Source organism: Fulmarus glacialis, unplaced genomic scaffold, assembly GCF_000690835.1.
Source record: "Fulmarus glacialis isolate BGI_N327 unplaced genomic scaffold, ASM69083v1 scaffold8752, whole genome shotgun sequence".
NCBI classification, from domain to species: Eukaryota; Metazoa; Chordata; class Aves; order Procellariiformes; family Procellariidae; genus Fulmarus; species Fulmarus glacialis.
The window spans coordinates 47,998-62,011 of record NW_009197138.1 but is presented as its reverse complement, the minus strand read 5'-3'; the positions used below and the strand labels follow the sequence as shown (position 1 = coordinate 62,011).

Sequence of the window (14,014 nt, the reverse complement as noted above, 5' to 3'; positions counted from 1 at the left end):
CTGACAGCGAGGAGGGAGCTTATTTTCCTGGCTGGTGCCACGGGCGTTTTGCTTCAGCAGATCCCGAGGTAATAAGGCAGCAGTAATTGCGGAGCTCCGTGCAGGCTGTGATGTGACTGGCACCGGAGCGTTGTGTGTGGTGCTGGTCCCTGCAGCCCGGGGAGCGTGGAGCAAAGCTGGGGAGAATGCTAACTGTGGTGGCAGGAATGGCCCAGGGATTAGAGAGCAGGTTGTAAGAGGAGAGACTGGAGGAGGTAAATTTATATAGTCTGGAGGAGGCTCAAGGGGAGACACGACCAGAGTCTATAAATACACACAGCAACAGAAACCAAGGGAGGAAATTATTCAGAAGAAGGGAGGACAAGAAGCAGCGCCTGAAGCAAAGGCGAGAAAAGTTTATGCTGGGCCTTGCGTGGAAGAAGAACGGCCTTCAGCACCAGGCATCTGGCTGACATGGGGTACCACCGCTGCCAAGCCACCCTGCTGCCACTCTGTTCTCCCCATCCCCTTCTGAAGCCTCACAAAGCTGGTTTCTCTCTCTCCTACCCAGCCCTGCTTCGTTTTACAGCAGCCCCACCTTGTTTCTTCCCTGCCAGCCGTTTCACTACGGGCATCTTGCACCGAGCCGCCCCAGCATGCCTTAGAAGGTTTAATAAAACAGATTGAGATGCATTTGGGCTTACGACTTGACAACTAGTTCCCCTTGGACAGGAACATTTGCCTTCGCTGGGTGACAATGCTTTGAGCCTGTAGCCTTAGGCGCTGTGGCTCATTGCTAGTCATCTCTCCAATGAATAATACACAGGCCTGAATATCTGTCTGCATACATCTTCCTTTCCTATAGGGTAATTTAATGTTATCTTTGGGCCTCCTGCTCCTGAGATGAAGAGATTACTTCAAACCTGCAGCCCACAACCACAGCCATTGGTTTCAAACGTCATTAAGTTTCATTATAACAAATAAACACTGCAATGACATTTATAAGTTACCAGAGAGCACAGAAACACAAATATGAAGCAGATAAACTGCATTTGATCCAAATAATTACTGCAGGCAATATCGAGCTTAGGCTGAGCTGGCAGCCGGGTGCCGAGTAATTTATAGGAGTCCGTAAGGCGCTGTGTTGCACATTGCTTCTTAAAAATTATGATGATGGTTATGTGTCTCTCTCTAAAGCCTTAAACAGGTTACATTCCTGCCTCGCTGAAGGTATGAAGCCTTTCCTCTAGTCAGAAACAGCGGTGGTACTGGCTAAATGTGCGGCTGTTACTAGTTTTGGGACTTTTTCTATACCCATTCCTCAGGATTTTAGCCTGAAAAGGGATTTGCATTTGAGGTTTGCTGTGGTTGAAGCTGTAAAAGGGACATTTCCCCCCCTCTCTCTCCCCCCGTGGTGGTTTCTATCCCCAGCTGTGGACTCATAAGGTTTCAAAAGGGGGGAATCCTTAGAGAGAGATTTGCACTGGAAGAGAGTGCGAGATTATAATAATTAAGTTCCTTTCATTTTGACTCCCAGCTTTACACTACCTGCTCTTAACCCCGGGGAAGGAATCCGCTACCAGGAAACCAGATGGAAAAGCATCTCTCCCAGCTCCCCCTGCAAAAACCTGAATGAAAAGGGATTTTGTTGCTGTGCTGGTTGTGTGAACTCTCACAAAGCTTTGCCTCCCTGTGTAGGGCCGGGTTTGTCTGCTCTGGGGTGGCACGTCATCTTCTAAGTGAGCCACGTGGAGCTTGGATGGAAAGCTTCCTATGTCCTGCAGGCATGGAGGCTCAACCCAGGAGGGGGTTCAGAAACAGCTGGGTTTATTGATAAGCATCTCTCATTACCTGCTAATTAACTCAGCAGGCTGGAATGTGCTAATCTTCTCTTGGACTGGGGTTTTGCACAAGCAAGCCATTGACTCTGCAGTGGGGACCATTGAGAAGGAGCTAGTAACAAAACAAACAGCGAAGTCTTGTGTTTAAATACATTTGAGTCCCCTTCTGACGTGGTCCCTTCTCCTCCAGCAACAAAGCAGCGAAGTCGCTGGATCTGTTAGCAGCGGTAAGGCACAGCCACTTCCCTGTGGCTTCTCCCAGGGGTGCACGTGGGCTGATAAAGCAGTTGCAGGGCTATAAATAGTGACTGAATTCATGTTTCCACTTGTTTTTCATGGCTCTTGGCTTTATTTGGAAAATCCCAGTCAAAAAGCAGGACCCGGGGTTGTTGTAGGTATCGGTGCGGGTCACTGGCCTCCTCCGTGGTGGCTGAGCATGGATAAATGCAGTTTCCAGGCATTTCCCTGGTTCTCTGGATACTGTGGCAGCAATGGCTTTCAGGGGAGGGGAGCTTTTATTAGGTCTTAATGTATAGATAGAAAAGAGGTTTTAAGTGCCTTCCTCAGGTAACAAGGATAGGCACATGCATGAAACATTTCCTGCTCAACCGATGATCTGCTCCCTGTCTGTTCATCTTGGCATCTCTTACCTCCTCCTGTCTTTTCCCTGCCACTTTTTTTTTTTGTGTATTGCATATGCTTAACTTTAGGCTGTTCTTCAGAATAATTTGTTTTAACAGTAAATATGAATCTTGCATGTGAGGGGGGAAAAAAAAAAAAAGAAACTGCACGTATTTACAATCATTTCCACTTGGAAAAATCCAAACAAACAATAATTACAGCAGAAACCTGCTAATTCTCATTCCACTTCATCTTCAGACTCGTAATTCACGCAACACAACCTGAAGCAATCTCACCCTGCTTCTCAGCTAAACAGCAGGGAGCTGGAGCAAGTCCTCAGCCTCGGCGTGGTCTCGGTGCATCTGTAATATCACATAGTTAATCTGGCCGGGAGCCCCCCCAGAAGCAACACGGTCGATGTTTCATGCAGACAGTGACCTCTCAAAGTTTCAAGGCAACAGTAAGACTTGTTCTTGCATTTTTCTGCCTCGATACGTGCGGTTTGGTACCCTACCCAGGCGTTTCTGATTTAGGGAAGGTATCTGTTGGAGGGCATCTTGCGTGGTGGCAATTCAAGAACCTGCAAAGGTGGAAACAAAGTCCTGTAGAGAAACTTGGCTGACCACTCTTTACATGAATTCCCAAATCTGTACAGTGAGCATAATGTCTCTCCAACCTGTGGTGAGATTACTTACACTCAAATTTATTTTGAGAAGGATGTGGGTGTATATGTAGAGATTAAAGTTTGGGTTATTTTCTGATAAGCTTTGGCAGAAGCGTGTTTAAAGTCGTGGAAAGTAAGGGGGACAAAATAAAAGCTTGTTGTACAATGGGATTTTGGCTAGAAGGTGGAAGACAGGAGCAGAATTTTTCAGTAGTTTTAGTATTAAATATCTGCGTTTTCTGTTCTGAAATGAATCTTCATTTTGATTTCCGTCTGTGACTCAAAGCGTGCGATAACAGGTTTTGAAAAACGAGGATGGAAGTGAAACATGGCGCGACCCAGGGCGAGGTCTTTGGTCCAATTTTCCACCCTGTAGGCTGCACAACTTACAGTTGCTACTCTTCCTGGGAGCAGAGCCAGACTTTGAAATCTCCAAATCGTTTGTGAAATGGATTATTCATCCTTCTTGTTGTCCTACGGACGAGTGTCCTATGTGCCCTCTAACTCAAAGATGAGCTGAGATTTATAGGACTATATTTCAAAAGAGCAGCCCTGATCTGGGAACAAAGGGTGGGCTAAGGGGACACGCTTGGATTGAATGTAATCCAGGGCTGGGGGGGATCACCTGAGAGGTTTCAGAAGGTCGCAAGGGATAAAATCCTTAAGGACTTTGTCCAGGAGACTTTGTGGGGGGCAGGCTGCTGCCCACCAGTTTGAGCATCAGCTGTTATTTTAGAAGGAAAAGATCCTTTTCCTCCTTTGTGGATTAAAGTGGGTGATTTTAGGTCCCAGGAGTGTCTGTGGAAAACTCCTGCAGCTGAGGACCCGCCGACCCCTTTGCGAGCGCTGTTTGTCAGCTACAAATAGTTAGCATCGGAAAAGCATCTGTAGTTGCCACGGAGAAAGCTGGCTTGGCTGGAGTTACCGAAGCATCCCCTCCTCTTCTCTCGGCTCCCTCGCGAGCCCGTCAGGCTGGCCGCTGTGGAGCCGTGCCAGGGCATCTACACCTTGACAGAAGAGCAAATGGTAATTTATTATTCCGCGACAGGTTCCTCAGGAGCGCTGATAACAAAATATTTCTTGGAGTTACTGGCAATTTTCAGTGGGAGCTGGGGCCTCCGAGTGGATCAATGTGAGGAAATCTCTTCCCCTCTGCTCACGAGAGCAAAGCATCTCCTGTCTCAAGCGAGGGATGCTGATCAGCCCCGTGCCCAGGGTTTCCACTGCCTTTGAAACAGCTTGTGGTGCTGTTGCCATCCCTTTTTAGCAAGAGCAGGCATCATCCCTGTACCCCAAGCAGCCTTGGCAGGGGGCTCAGAGCCCGATCGCGGGGTAACTGCAGCAGCCCAGGCTTTGGGACGAGGCTCTGGCCCTCGCCCAGGGTGCGGGGAAGCGCACGCACCTCTTCTGTCTGCCATTAGCTTTAGTGACACAACGAGCTTTGCCTCCTGCTCACCCTTCCGTTGCGAAGCCTCGCCTGCTGCTCTGCCGCAGGAGCAAACCCTCACGTGCTGGCCCCCGGGGCAAAACGCCACCTAATTCAGTTTGCTGCTTCTTTCTCCAACCCAGGAAAAGTCCTGTGTGCCCCAAAGCTCATCTGAGGGTTTTTTTTTTTCCTGGCTCTATTAGCTTGTCTAATGGAAGATAACGCTGCTTCCTACGAGCCCGGCTTTATCTGGGCAGCAGGTACGTGCGAGGTTGTTAAAACGGAACGGCCAGGAGCCATCCGTTGAATCTGAATACTCGGTGCAATCCAGTCTGTAAGGTCACTCGAATGCTGCTTTTTGGGGACAGCTTCTTTCTGATTCCGTGATGCAGTATATTGCTTTGTTTTCTATCAGTGCAGCTACCGAGAACAGGCATTTAATCTCACAAGAGGTAATTCTCGAAGCTGGTGCTGGGAGGAGGTTGCTAATAAATATCCCACAGTAAGTATACTCTTACACCTTTCCCAATTGGTAGCTAATAACAGAGCAGACGATGACATTTAAGCCCTTTCTGCATGGCTGATCAAACTACTCACAGTGACTTTGAAAGCAGTGCTGGGATTTCATGTGGGTATCAAAGCGAGTGGAATACTCGATAGTTCAGATCTCTTGCCTGTGTGACTAATAGACAAAAAGATTTCTAAAAGGTCTAATATCTTATTCAAAATTTCTCTGTCTCCTGTTTGAAGCTACTTAGTGGACACAGTGGGATGCTGATGTTTCTTCTCTAAGCAGCATTAGGGAAATATCTGACATCACTGCGGGATGAGCTCAGGCTTGCTCGGAGCTGGTGCGTGGCTGGGAGGCAAAGGGTTATGCAGAGACTAAGCTTAAACTCGGCTCTGGCTGTTGGCGCTGCTTTTCTTGGGGCGATCCCTGCACCCAGGATCATTTTGGCTTTGGTTTCACCTAAATGTAGCCCACGTCTTCTCCTCCGTAGCTGCACAGCTGGCTGGAGTTGGTGGGGACTGCCAGGCTTTGCTTGTTGGGATGCTTCAAGGGGAAAAAGGGTCTCATCTCCCTCGATGTTTGCGGGTGAGCAAAGTATGAGCTCAGCTCCCTGCTTTGCACTAGGAGAGGGGACACATCCGATGCCAGGTCACACAGCTAGCTGGTCAGTGAGAAGCAGGCTGCTGCTTGCCTTTCCATACAGCTGATTCATTCCTTGACTGAAGGGTGTTGTGCTTTTTTTTCTTTCAAATTGAATAATTCAGCAGCATCAAGCGTACAGAAGCCATGTGAGCCAGACTTAGGCAGTCATATTAAAAAAGGCCAAACTGACATTTTTGTTCAAACAGATTTCCCCCCCCGCCGCTTTCCTCCCGCCCAAGGAAGCAAAATAAAATAATGGAAAGCTTATGCAAAGGATGAACTCAAGCTACCTTTCCTTTTTCTTCCGTGAAGCCAAAAGGAAGTGCAAGACATGGCTCTGGCCATCACCAACAAGTGATCCTCCTTTGGGGATGCTGCTCCATGTCTCCTGACTCCGGATAGCATCGCTGGTGCGATTGATCTGCTCCTGTCTGGGGAGCCACAGGTTTTTCACTCCTCCGAAGGTGCAAGAAAAGCTTGCCTTTGTCCTTGTCTGGGGAAGTTCTTGCTGTGGCCCCGGCGATGCTTGGCTGTCCCTTTCCTTTCTGCTCCACGGGTGCTGTGCTTAGCCAGAGCTTGCACGCGACCTCGAGGGTGGGCTGGGTGGCATCTTTCACCGGGGAGATAACTGGGAGACAGGCAGGCAGGTAACGAGCGGCCGTGCCACCCACACGGCTCTTCCCTGCTCCCCCTGTTTGCACTGTGCTTCCCCATGACTGACAATTCCAGAAAGCTTTGTAAATAATGTAACGCTTTTGTCTGCTTGCTTTTCCTAGTCATCTAAAAATCAATGCGGGTATGCGTTTTCAAGTGCAGTGGGCCTTATGCAGGGAGCTCGTTGTCCTTGGCTCGGAGAAGAGGACCCATTTGAATGAGCGCTGAGATCCAGCCCATTTGTCACGGGATCGATAGCAGAAGCTGCGCGGGGTGGTGGCGGAGACAAGCCCTCGTCTGTCGGGAAAGCGTGGGCACGCAGCCATCTCGACCCTCCCTTCCCAGTCCTCTCCATGGTCAAGAGATGGCTCCATCTCCAGGCGTCACGTAATGAGAAACCAACCCTGAGCTGGGCTGAAATGCCGTGACTTTACATCGTGGCACTTGGTGCTGCGATCTGCTTGGTCTGAAGAGGGACCCTTCTAGGACGGTGCGTAGGCTTAGGTTATCACGCAGCAGCCCCTTGATCACCCTCCTACCGCGCGTCATGCCGGCTCCGAGTCGAGGGAAGGATTAGCTCTCTGCATCTAGGGACAAGGAAAACGTCCCACCGCTCTTAATCACTGGGCCTTTCAGTGATTTTTTTACGAGGAGGAGCTTCATAGTTCTCCTTCGCCACTTCTCTCCTCGACAAAAAGGACTAATTCTTTTCAGAACACAATGGAAATTCAAAGCTCCACTTACATAAAAGGAGCCACAGTGTCTCCATTTCTAATGAGTCATTGTTCCCTCTGTAAGTCCCTTGCTTCTTACTACAATACTCACTTCTCTTGGGTAATGAAAATTTAACTATCTGCTGTTCCCGGTTGCCTCTTCTCTTCTTGCAGCAAGTTGTCTGTAGGCAGGCTGGTTTTTACACAGGAGGCTGCAAGCTGAACTAATTCAGACAAGAACTTGTGCAAACAGATTTCAGTCTTCAGAGAGCTTAGAAAGCCGGTCGCCGATTCAGGCTTTGGCGACGGAAGGAGCTTCAAGGTCCTGCTGTGTCGCAGACGCCCTGCGTGACCTTGGCAACGTCATCGCGTAGGTGCCTCCCTCCGTTTTCTGGTTGTAAAATGGGATTTTTGGTCCTTCTCACCGTGCGTGGGTGTTGGGACGTATCTGAAAAGGAATGCTATGGCATTGGCGGTGTGATTTCCCTTGGAAGTCACAAACATAGCAGAGCCTCAGCCTTTGTTTGAAAGAACAAGGCAACATTACAGAGAAACACTGAAAAACAGGAGCCACAGGTGCAAAATCCATTAAGGAAATATAAAGAGTTCTGAAGTCGTTCTCTCTTTTTTCCTCTTTTTTTTTTTTCTTAAGCTTTTATGACACGCTTGTGACTTCATGAGGATCCTGCCTGTGATTTTTGAAAGCAGGGTTAACGTTATGGCCTGCTCGCTGTTCACCGTGGGTCCTTTATTTTCCCATTTTGTTCCTGCCGTTTAGGATTTCAATAGCTGCGAGAAGTGCCCCCCGCTTTTGTTTTAGAGAGACTTCCTCCAGGAAGACAGGAGATCGCAGGGCCAGAAAACGGGTCACGCAGTCGTCTGGCAGAGTAAATAGCTGCTCGGGGAGGGAAGCAAAGCCAGCCGCCAGGAGAAGATGAGGCTCTGAGATCAAGAGCCTCTGGTGCCTTCTTTGACACCAAAGCCCCCATCTACAATAGCAGGTCGACCCGCGGCTGACAGCCTGCATTCGGCAGAAGGGCATCTTGAGAGTGCAGATAGGACTTTGCCGTCGCGCTGGAACGTGGCCAGGAGGCATGGGTGGCATCTCATTTACATATCCATTTGCTTTTTTTTTTTTAAAAAAATCAACACTGAATTCAGAGTCCTAATATTTGCTTCTGCTTGGTGCGTCTCCTCTGCTGGACAAATAGCAGAAGATGCTCGCATGGGTGCTTTTGAGGGGGGCAGAGTCGGTGCCGAGCGGTTCCCAGCGATGCTTGCAGGAAGCCAAGCGTCAGTTGGGTTGTTTCTTTCTTTGAAATTATGCCAAGTCTTTACACTTGAAAAGAGGAAAAATGGGGTGTGGGAGTAAAAGGAGCGCTTCTCAAAACCAGAACCCGGGTTCCCTTCGTGCGGCAGGAAGGTGCTGTAGGAGGTGAGAGGGAGATGGCTGACGGGGGTACCTTGCCTGGACTCCTGGTTGGGCTCATGTGGTCTGAACTCCAATCACTGCAAGGGTTTGGATTTGGGAAGCCAGGTTATAATGAAAACCGGATTTTTTTTGGCTGGTACCCTATTTAGTGGAAAGGGAGAGAATGGGAAACTTCTGGTTGACTGACAGCATCTTGTGTGATCATTGAAGTGCTTGTTTTGTTTTGTCTTGGAGTCAAACCACCCTGCTTTGAAACCAAAGCACCATTTTGTAATAACATTGTAAATGTTCATGGGAAAAGTACCCAATTGATGTGTTTCAGCGCATTTTCTTGTAGCTGAAATTGCTCAACCTGCATTTGCAAATCACCCTCTCCCAGTCTCCCCATTTTCAGTTATTTTCTGTGAAGTATCTTATCTCTCTTAAAACTTTTCTGCAAATTACTTCTTCCTTTGACATTAAGACATAAGACAGCTGAAAGCTGTAACGTGGACGGGCTTCTGATCTTCCAAACCCAGTTAAACCCAGTAATCAGACTTTAAGCTGATTTGAAAGCTAGTTGACCTCTGCCTGCAGTATTTTTTTTTTTTTTTTCTTTCTTCTTTTTTATCTGTGATTTAGGGAGAGATGATCCTTCTGTGGAGCAGGGACTGGGCCAGGTAACGCTCTTAAGGTCCTTACCCCCATCTCTCCTCTCCTGTGACTGAGTCTGAGCTGTTTGTAACTGAGATGGAGCCTTGGACAAAAAAAAATTGGTTTCAATGACAATTTTTCACATTGAACAAACAGAGGGAAGGAAAAGACAGGAGACATATGCCATGTTTCTGCTCTGATTTTTCCATGGCCATCAGCGGCTCTCTAAAACAAATCAAAAAATAAAAAAAAAAGAAAAAAGAAAAAAAAACCCAAACCCTAAAAAGGGCTTCATTTCCAACAGCAATTACCAAATGAAGCCTCTGCTTAATGGACATATTCAGAGGGCATAGACACCACTTTGTGCTTCTGCTTTCTCATTACGACTCTTGCAGCTCCCAGCTGACAACCTGATAATTCTCGACGATAAAACAATCTTTTTGGGTTATTGCTGCGTTCCAGCGCTGTCCCTGCTTGCCCGGCTTGCTTTGAGAATTGTCAAGATTACGGAGTGAGCTCTGAAAACATAGTTAGCGGTTGCAAAATATATATTAAAAAACAAACAACAAAAAAAACAGCAAAGCAAAATGCTCGTTTTTCTGTGCTTCCTTTCCTAATTTTCTCTCTGATCCCCACTTTTCCCTAGTATCCTAGGGGTGCTTGTCCTTTATGAGTCCAAATAAAATACAGAGCTAATTCATATTCCCTTAATTCAGCATAGCAAGGGCTTCTGCTGATATCGGAGGCCACCGTGACTTCCAGAGAATCTCTCCTAGCAGAAAGAGCTGGAATCCCCTCTGGAATAAACCTGTCCTGTTGTGCATGCAGCACAGCACCGAGAGCTACTACCGTGACCTTTTGGAGCACCTGTGATGAAAATCAGATTTCCTTGCAAACACGTGGGTGCTGGGAGAGCCAGGACCTCTGAAATACCCAGGGATACAGTGCTTGAGGTGCGCCTGGACACTGCAGAGAGGTTTGCAAAAATTTCAGCAGGGCTTTTTAACTTGTAGAAATCCAGAAAGGATGGCTCTGTTCTTCCCCGTGCATCATTACCTGGCTAAGAGCAAGTTTAAGTTAAGCTACGCTAAATTAAATTGAAAGATAAGCGTTCACATGGAGTCTTACATTGGTTTAACTGCACGAGTTAGAAAATGATTGAGCTTTGTAGCTTTGCCCTGTTAGCAACACCCAGCAACTCATTTGGAAACAAGTTTAGTTGCAAGTTGTGTCACACTTAACCTTGGTTTAGGATTAATCATCAGTCAATGATTAAATTGAGTTAATGTAAATTAGGACTGAATTGATTTAGGGTGGTTCACATGGATTCTGTCCTGGTTTAACAAATTGATTTTAAAGAGAAACTTTTTCTTCAGCCTGGTACAATTCTGCCTATTGAACTGACATTCAGCTGAGGGGTGTGGGCTTTTAATTCTGTGCCAGTTGCAGGGCGATAATTCACACACAGCAAGGCTCCTGATCTTTAAAACCCCTCAGGTAAAATAGCAATCCGGTCGTTCTGCCTTTCTCCCCACTTCTCTCTTTCTCAGATCTCTCCTATATCCAGAGTAAGAGCAAGACTTTTAAGTGCTGGCGAGGTGATAGAGCTATTCAGAAGCTCTACAAATAACCAGCACAAGGGACTGTGCTCACAAGGTGGCCAGATATCAGCAGATCCCCGTGAAATGGCTTTACGTTTAGGACCTTCCAGCATTAGACTGTGGCACTACGTACATGTGCTAGCTTGTAGCACAACGAGCCATCTCTCCAAGATATCCCAGAGGTATATTTGGGTTAGGGGTGCTTTGTCAGCATTTGTTCTTGCTTTTACTATTTTCTTTAGAAGCTCAGATCCGAGAGAAGGGAGTGATCTGGCACTGTGCTGCTGTGTGCCCCGATCTCCGTTGGACCACAGGGATGTGCTGTATGGGCATCCCTGATTCCCACCTTGCCGGATTGAAAACAAAAAAACTCATTTTGGAAAGAAAAAAAACCAGAAAAACAGAAGGAATTAAAACTTTGAATGTTTTTCAATCATGGCAAAGTCAAGGAATGATGATGTATTTCAAAGAGTGAAAATAAAACATAATGCCAGTGCTTAGCAAACCCTGATGTGAAAGAGGTTATACTGCATCAGAGTACTTTCTGTTGAAAATGAGAAGTGTCGCCTCACACCTGAGGTGTGAGACATCTCACCATGGCAGGAGATGACCCGAGGGCTTTGAATTCTTATTGAAGCATTCAGGGTGAGGAGAGAGATGACAAACCATCACGTTTGGTCCACCTGTGTCAACCAAGGTGGTAGGTGTCATGCTTAAGAGCTTGGCTCATTAGGGTTGTGAGTTTGACCATGAAACTTTGGCAAAAGGCAGTGCTGAGCCAGGACTGTTGCTTCCTTTCATCCCCAGATGCGTGTGAAGCTCCCAGGGAATACAAGTAGGTTACGCTCTGGGAGAAGAGAGAACAGCAGCAGTCAGTTGTTTGCCTGCGTGTTTTGTAGCGGGTTCTTAACTGCGCATCCTCATTTCAGAGAGCTCATGAGGTGGGAGCGGGACTCAGAAGCAGAGGACCAACATCCTCTTGTATTAGGTGTAATACAAAATATTAGTGCTTCCTGAAAGCCTGCTGCTTTTCTATCTGTTGATTATGATGGCTAAAACACTAGCACCACAATTTGGAATGAAATAGTTAGAGGAAATGCCTGGCACCTCTTTGCTGTATCGTTTTTTTTTTCCCTTGGGGAGGAAAAACGTTGCAAATTTTTATCTGCGTGTATGAGGGGGCAGTAAGTAATCACGGGGCAGGCTGATCTCATAACTAAGAGCTGCAGAATTCAGCCTCAGGTTTGTGCTGCGGCAGGAGCTGTTGCGTCCCGAGGCACCGCATCGCGTGGAAAACCGCCTGAGAACTGACAGCCCCCTCTTTCTCTCTTGTTCCCCTCCCCAGGTCAAGCATCCTCCTTCACGCAGCAGCCCCAGGACCAGGTGGTGATCGCTGGGCAGCCCGTGACGCTGCTGTGCGCCATCCCCGAGTACAATGGCATCGTGCTGTGGATTAAAGACGGGCTCGCCCTTGGAGTCGGACGGGATCTCTCAAGTAAGTCATGATGCTACCTTACCTAAACAAGGAAAATGGGAGCTCTCCCTGCCCAACAGCGCGGGTGCGGTCACAATATTTATTGTGAGAATAACGAGCGTTTTCATTTCAACTACAAAACCTTCCAGCCAGCTCAAACATAAGCTTCCAAACTTGGAATAAACAAAAACTTTTTTCACTCTGCCTTGAAAGAAAACAGTTGGTTTCCCACAGGTGTGACCTGACCCTTTGGAAAGCCTTGCCTTGGTTTCAGTTGACTTTTGGAAACAAATGTCATGTTTTCAAAATGCAGGCTGAAATGTTTTGTAAATGTTGAAAGTGCCTGTTGTGACAGTCTCGAGAAAAAAGAAAAAAAAAAAAAAAAAGTCTCTGTTTGCTTTGGATAAATGTGTTTATTGCAATCCAGCGGAGCCCACAAGTACTTGTGGCTTCCTTAAGCTGTACTTTTGGCAAATTATAGTTTGGTAATAAAATTCCCAGACTTCTCGTTACTTAATCCCACGCATGCATTGTGATTGAGGGTTTATTGCAACTGGCGAAGACTCTGGAACAATAGTGGAGAAGTTATACAGTTTATTCTATATATTTTGCTGGAAAATACTAATTTTTTAGTGAAACGTTACACAGGACTAAGGGAGAGGGTTTGTTTGAAGGCCAGAAACCTGGGAGGGCACCGAGCCCTTCCAGGAGCTGAGCCTTGTCCCCCCGAGCGCAGCAGGGGCTGTACGCGTCTGACGCTGCCACTGCTCAACTTCTGCGGAGTACAGGAGACCTGAGAGGGTTTTTCTCCAAGTCAAGCAGCAGCAGCAGCAACATTCAGAAATCGGGGGAGGATTCGTGTTTCCTGGTATCCAGGAACCCCATTTTTCTCTAAAGCGCAATGCCTGCTTTTTCTTTTCCTCTATTTTTTAATACGTATAATTACTCATTTCTCAGACTTGCCTGAGTGAGCAGTCCCCTCTTCGACTGTTTTTCAAAGCTCTGTGGCGCAACTTTTACATATATTAGAGAGCTGAGCTTTCCGTACAAGACCTTGCAACACAAACGAGTAACAACAGCTCCACTGAAGTATGGAGCTTACGTGAATGAACTCCCACAATTAACGGAGCTGGGGCTGCTGTAAGCAAGAGGAGCTGCCAGCTCGCATGATACCAGCTCAGCCAGTCATCTAATTAGCTAAATACAAACAAACGCATCATTTGTATTTCTTGCGGTTCAAGAGAGCAAATCCTGCTGTTGATAGCTTGTGAAACAACAAAAACACAAGAGTGTGCCAGGCTGCCTGCGTTACACAGCGCATTAATCACCAGCGCAGGGAAGGATGGGGTGATGGCAGCCTTCCTTCTGTGGTGCTTCAGATGTCTCAAAACGCAGGACAGGCTGATCGTGGCTGTCGGTACCCCGCAGACCCCTGCCCAACCTTTACACAGATCCAGTAGTGGAAGTATTGCAGAGTTTCACCACAAGCACGTGCACAGCTGACTTAAGGAGTTAAGGAAATCCCGTGACAGGTCTCGGAGGTGGTGGGTTTCCTGGTGGAAGGGCTCATCCCTTTTCCTAGGGATTTCAGTTAATGCTCCTTCATCAGCACTTCTTTTTTGAACTCTTAGGGCAAAACCTGCAGTCTCTTTCCCGAATTTGGAAGGCCTCTCTCTTTCTTTTTGGACTGGCTGCCAAGGAGGGGAAGAAGCTACCTGGCTCCCGGGCATTTGCCGTGGGGCGGCTGGGGCTCTGGACCCATCCTGTATGCTCTTCATCCTTGGGCTCATCGGTCCAGCTCCTGACCCGTGCTTTGCATTCTG

At 47.4% G+C, this 14,014-nt stretch overlaps 1 protein-coding gene across 1 annotated transcript in view; it reads left to right on the top strand.

The window, feature by feature from the left end:
- LOC104072839 (kin of IRRE-like protein 3) overlaps positions 1–14,014 on the top strand; it is a gene marked incomplete at both ends in the record, with an annotated part of 69,713 nt that overhangs the window by 12,535 nt on the left and 43,164 nt on the right. Inside the window, one exon of the mRNA XM_009572429.1 lies at positions 12,063–12,212. Within this exon, the coding sequence (XP_009570724.1) occupies positions 12,063–12,212 (150 nt within the window). The remainder of the gene's footprint in view (positions 1–12,062; positions 12,213–14,014) is intronic.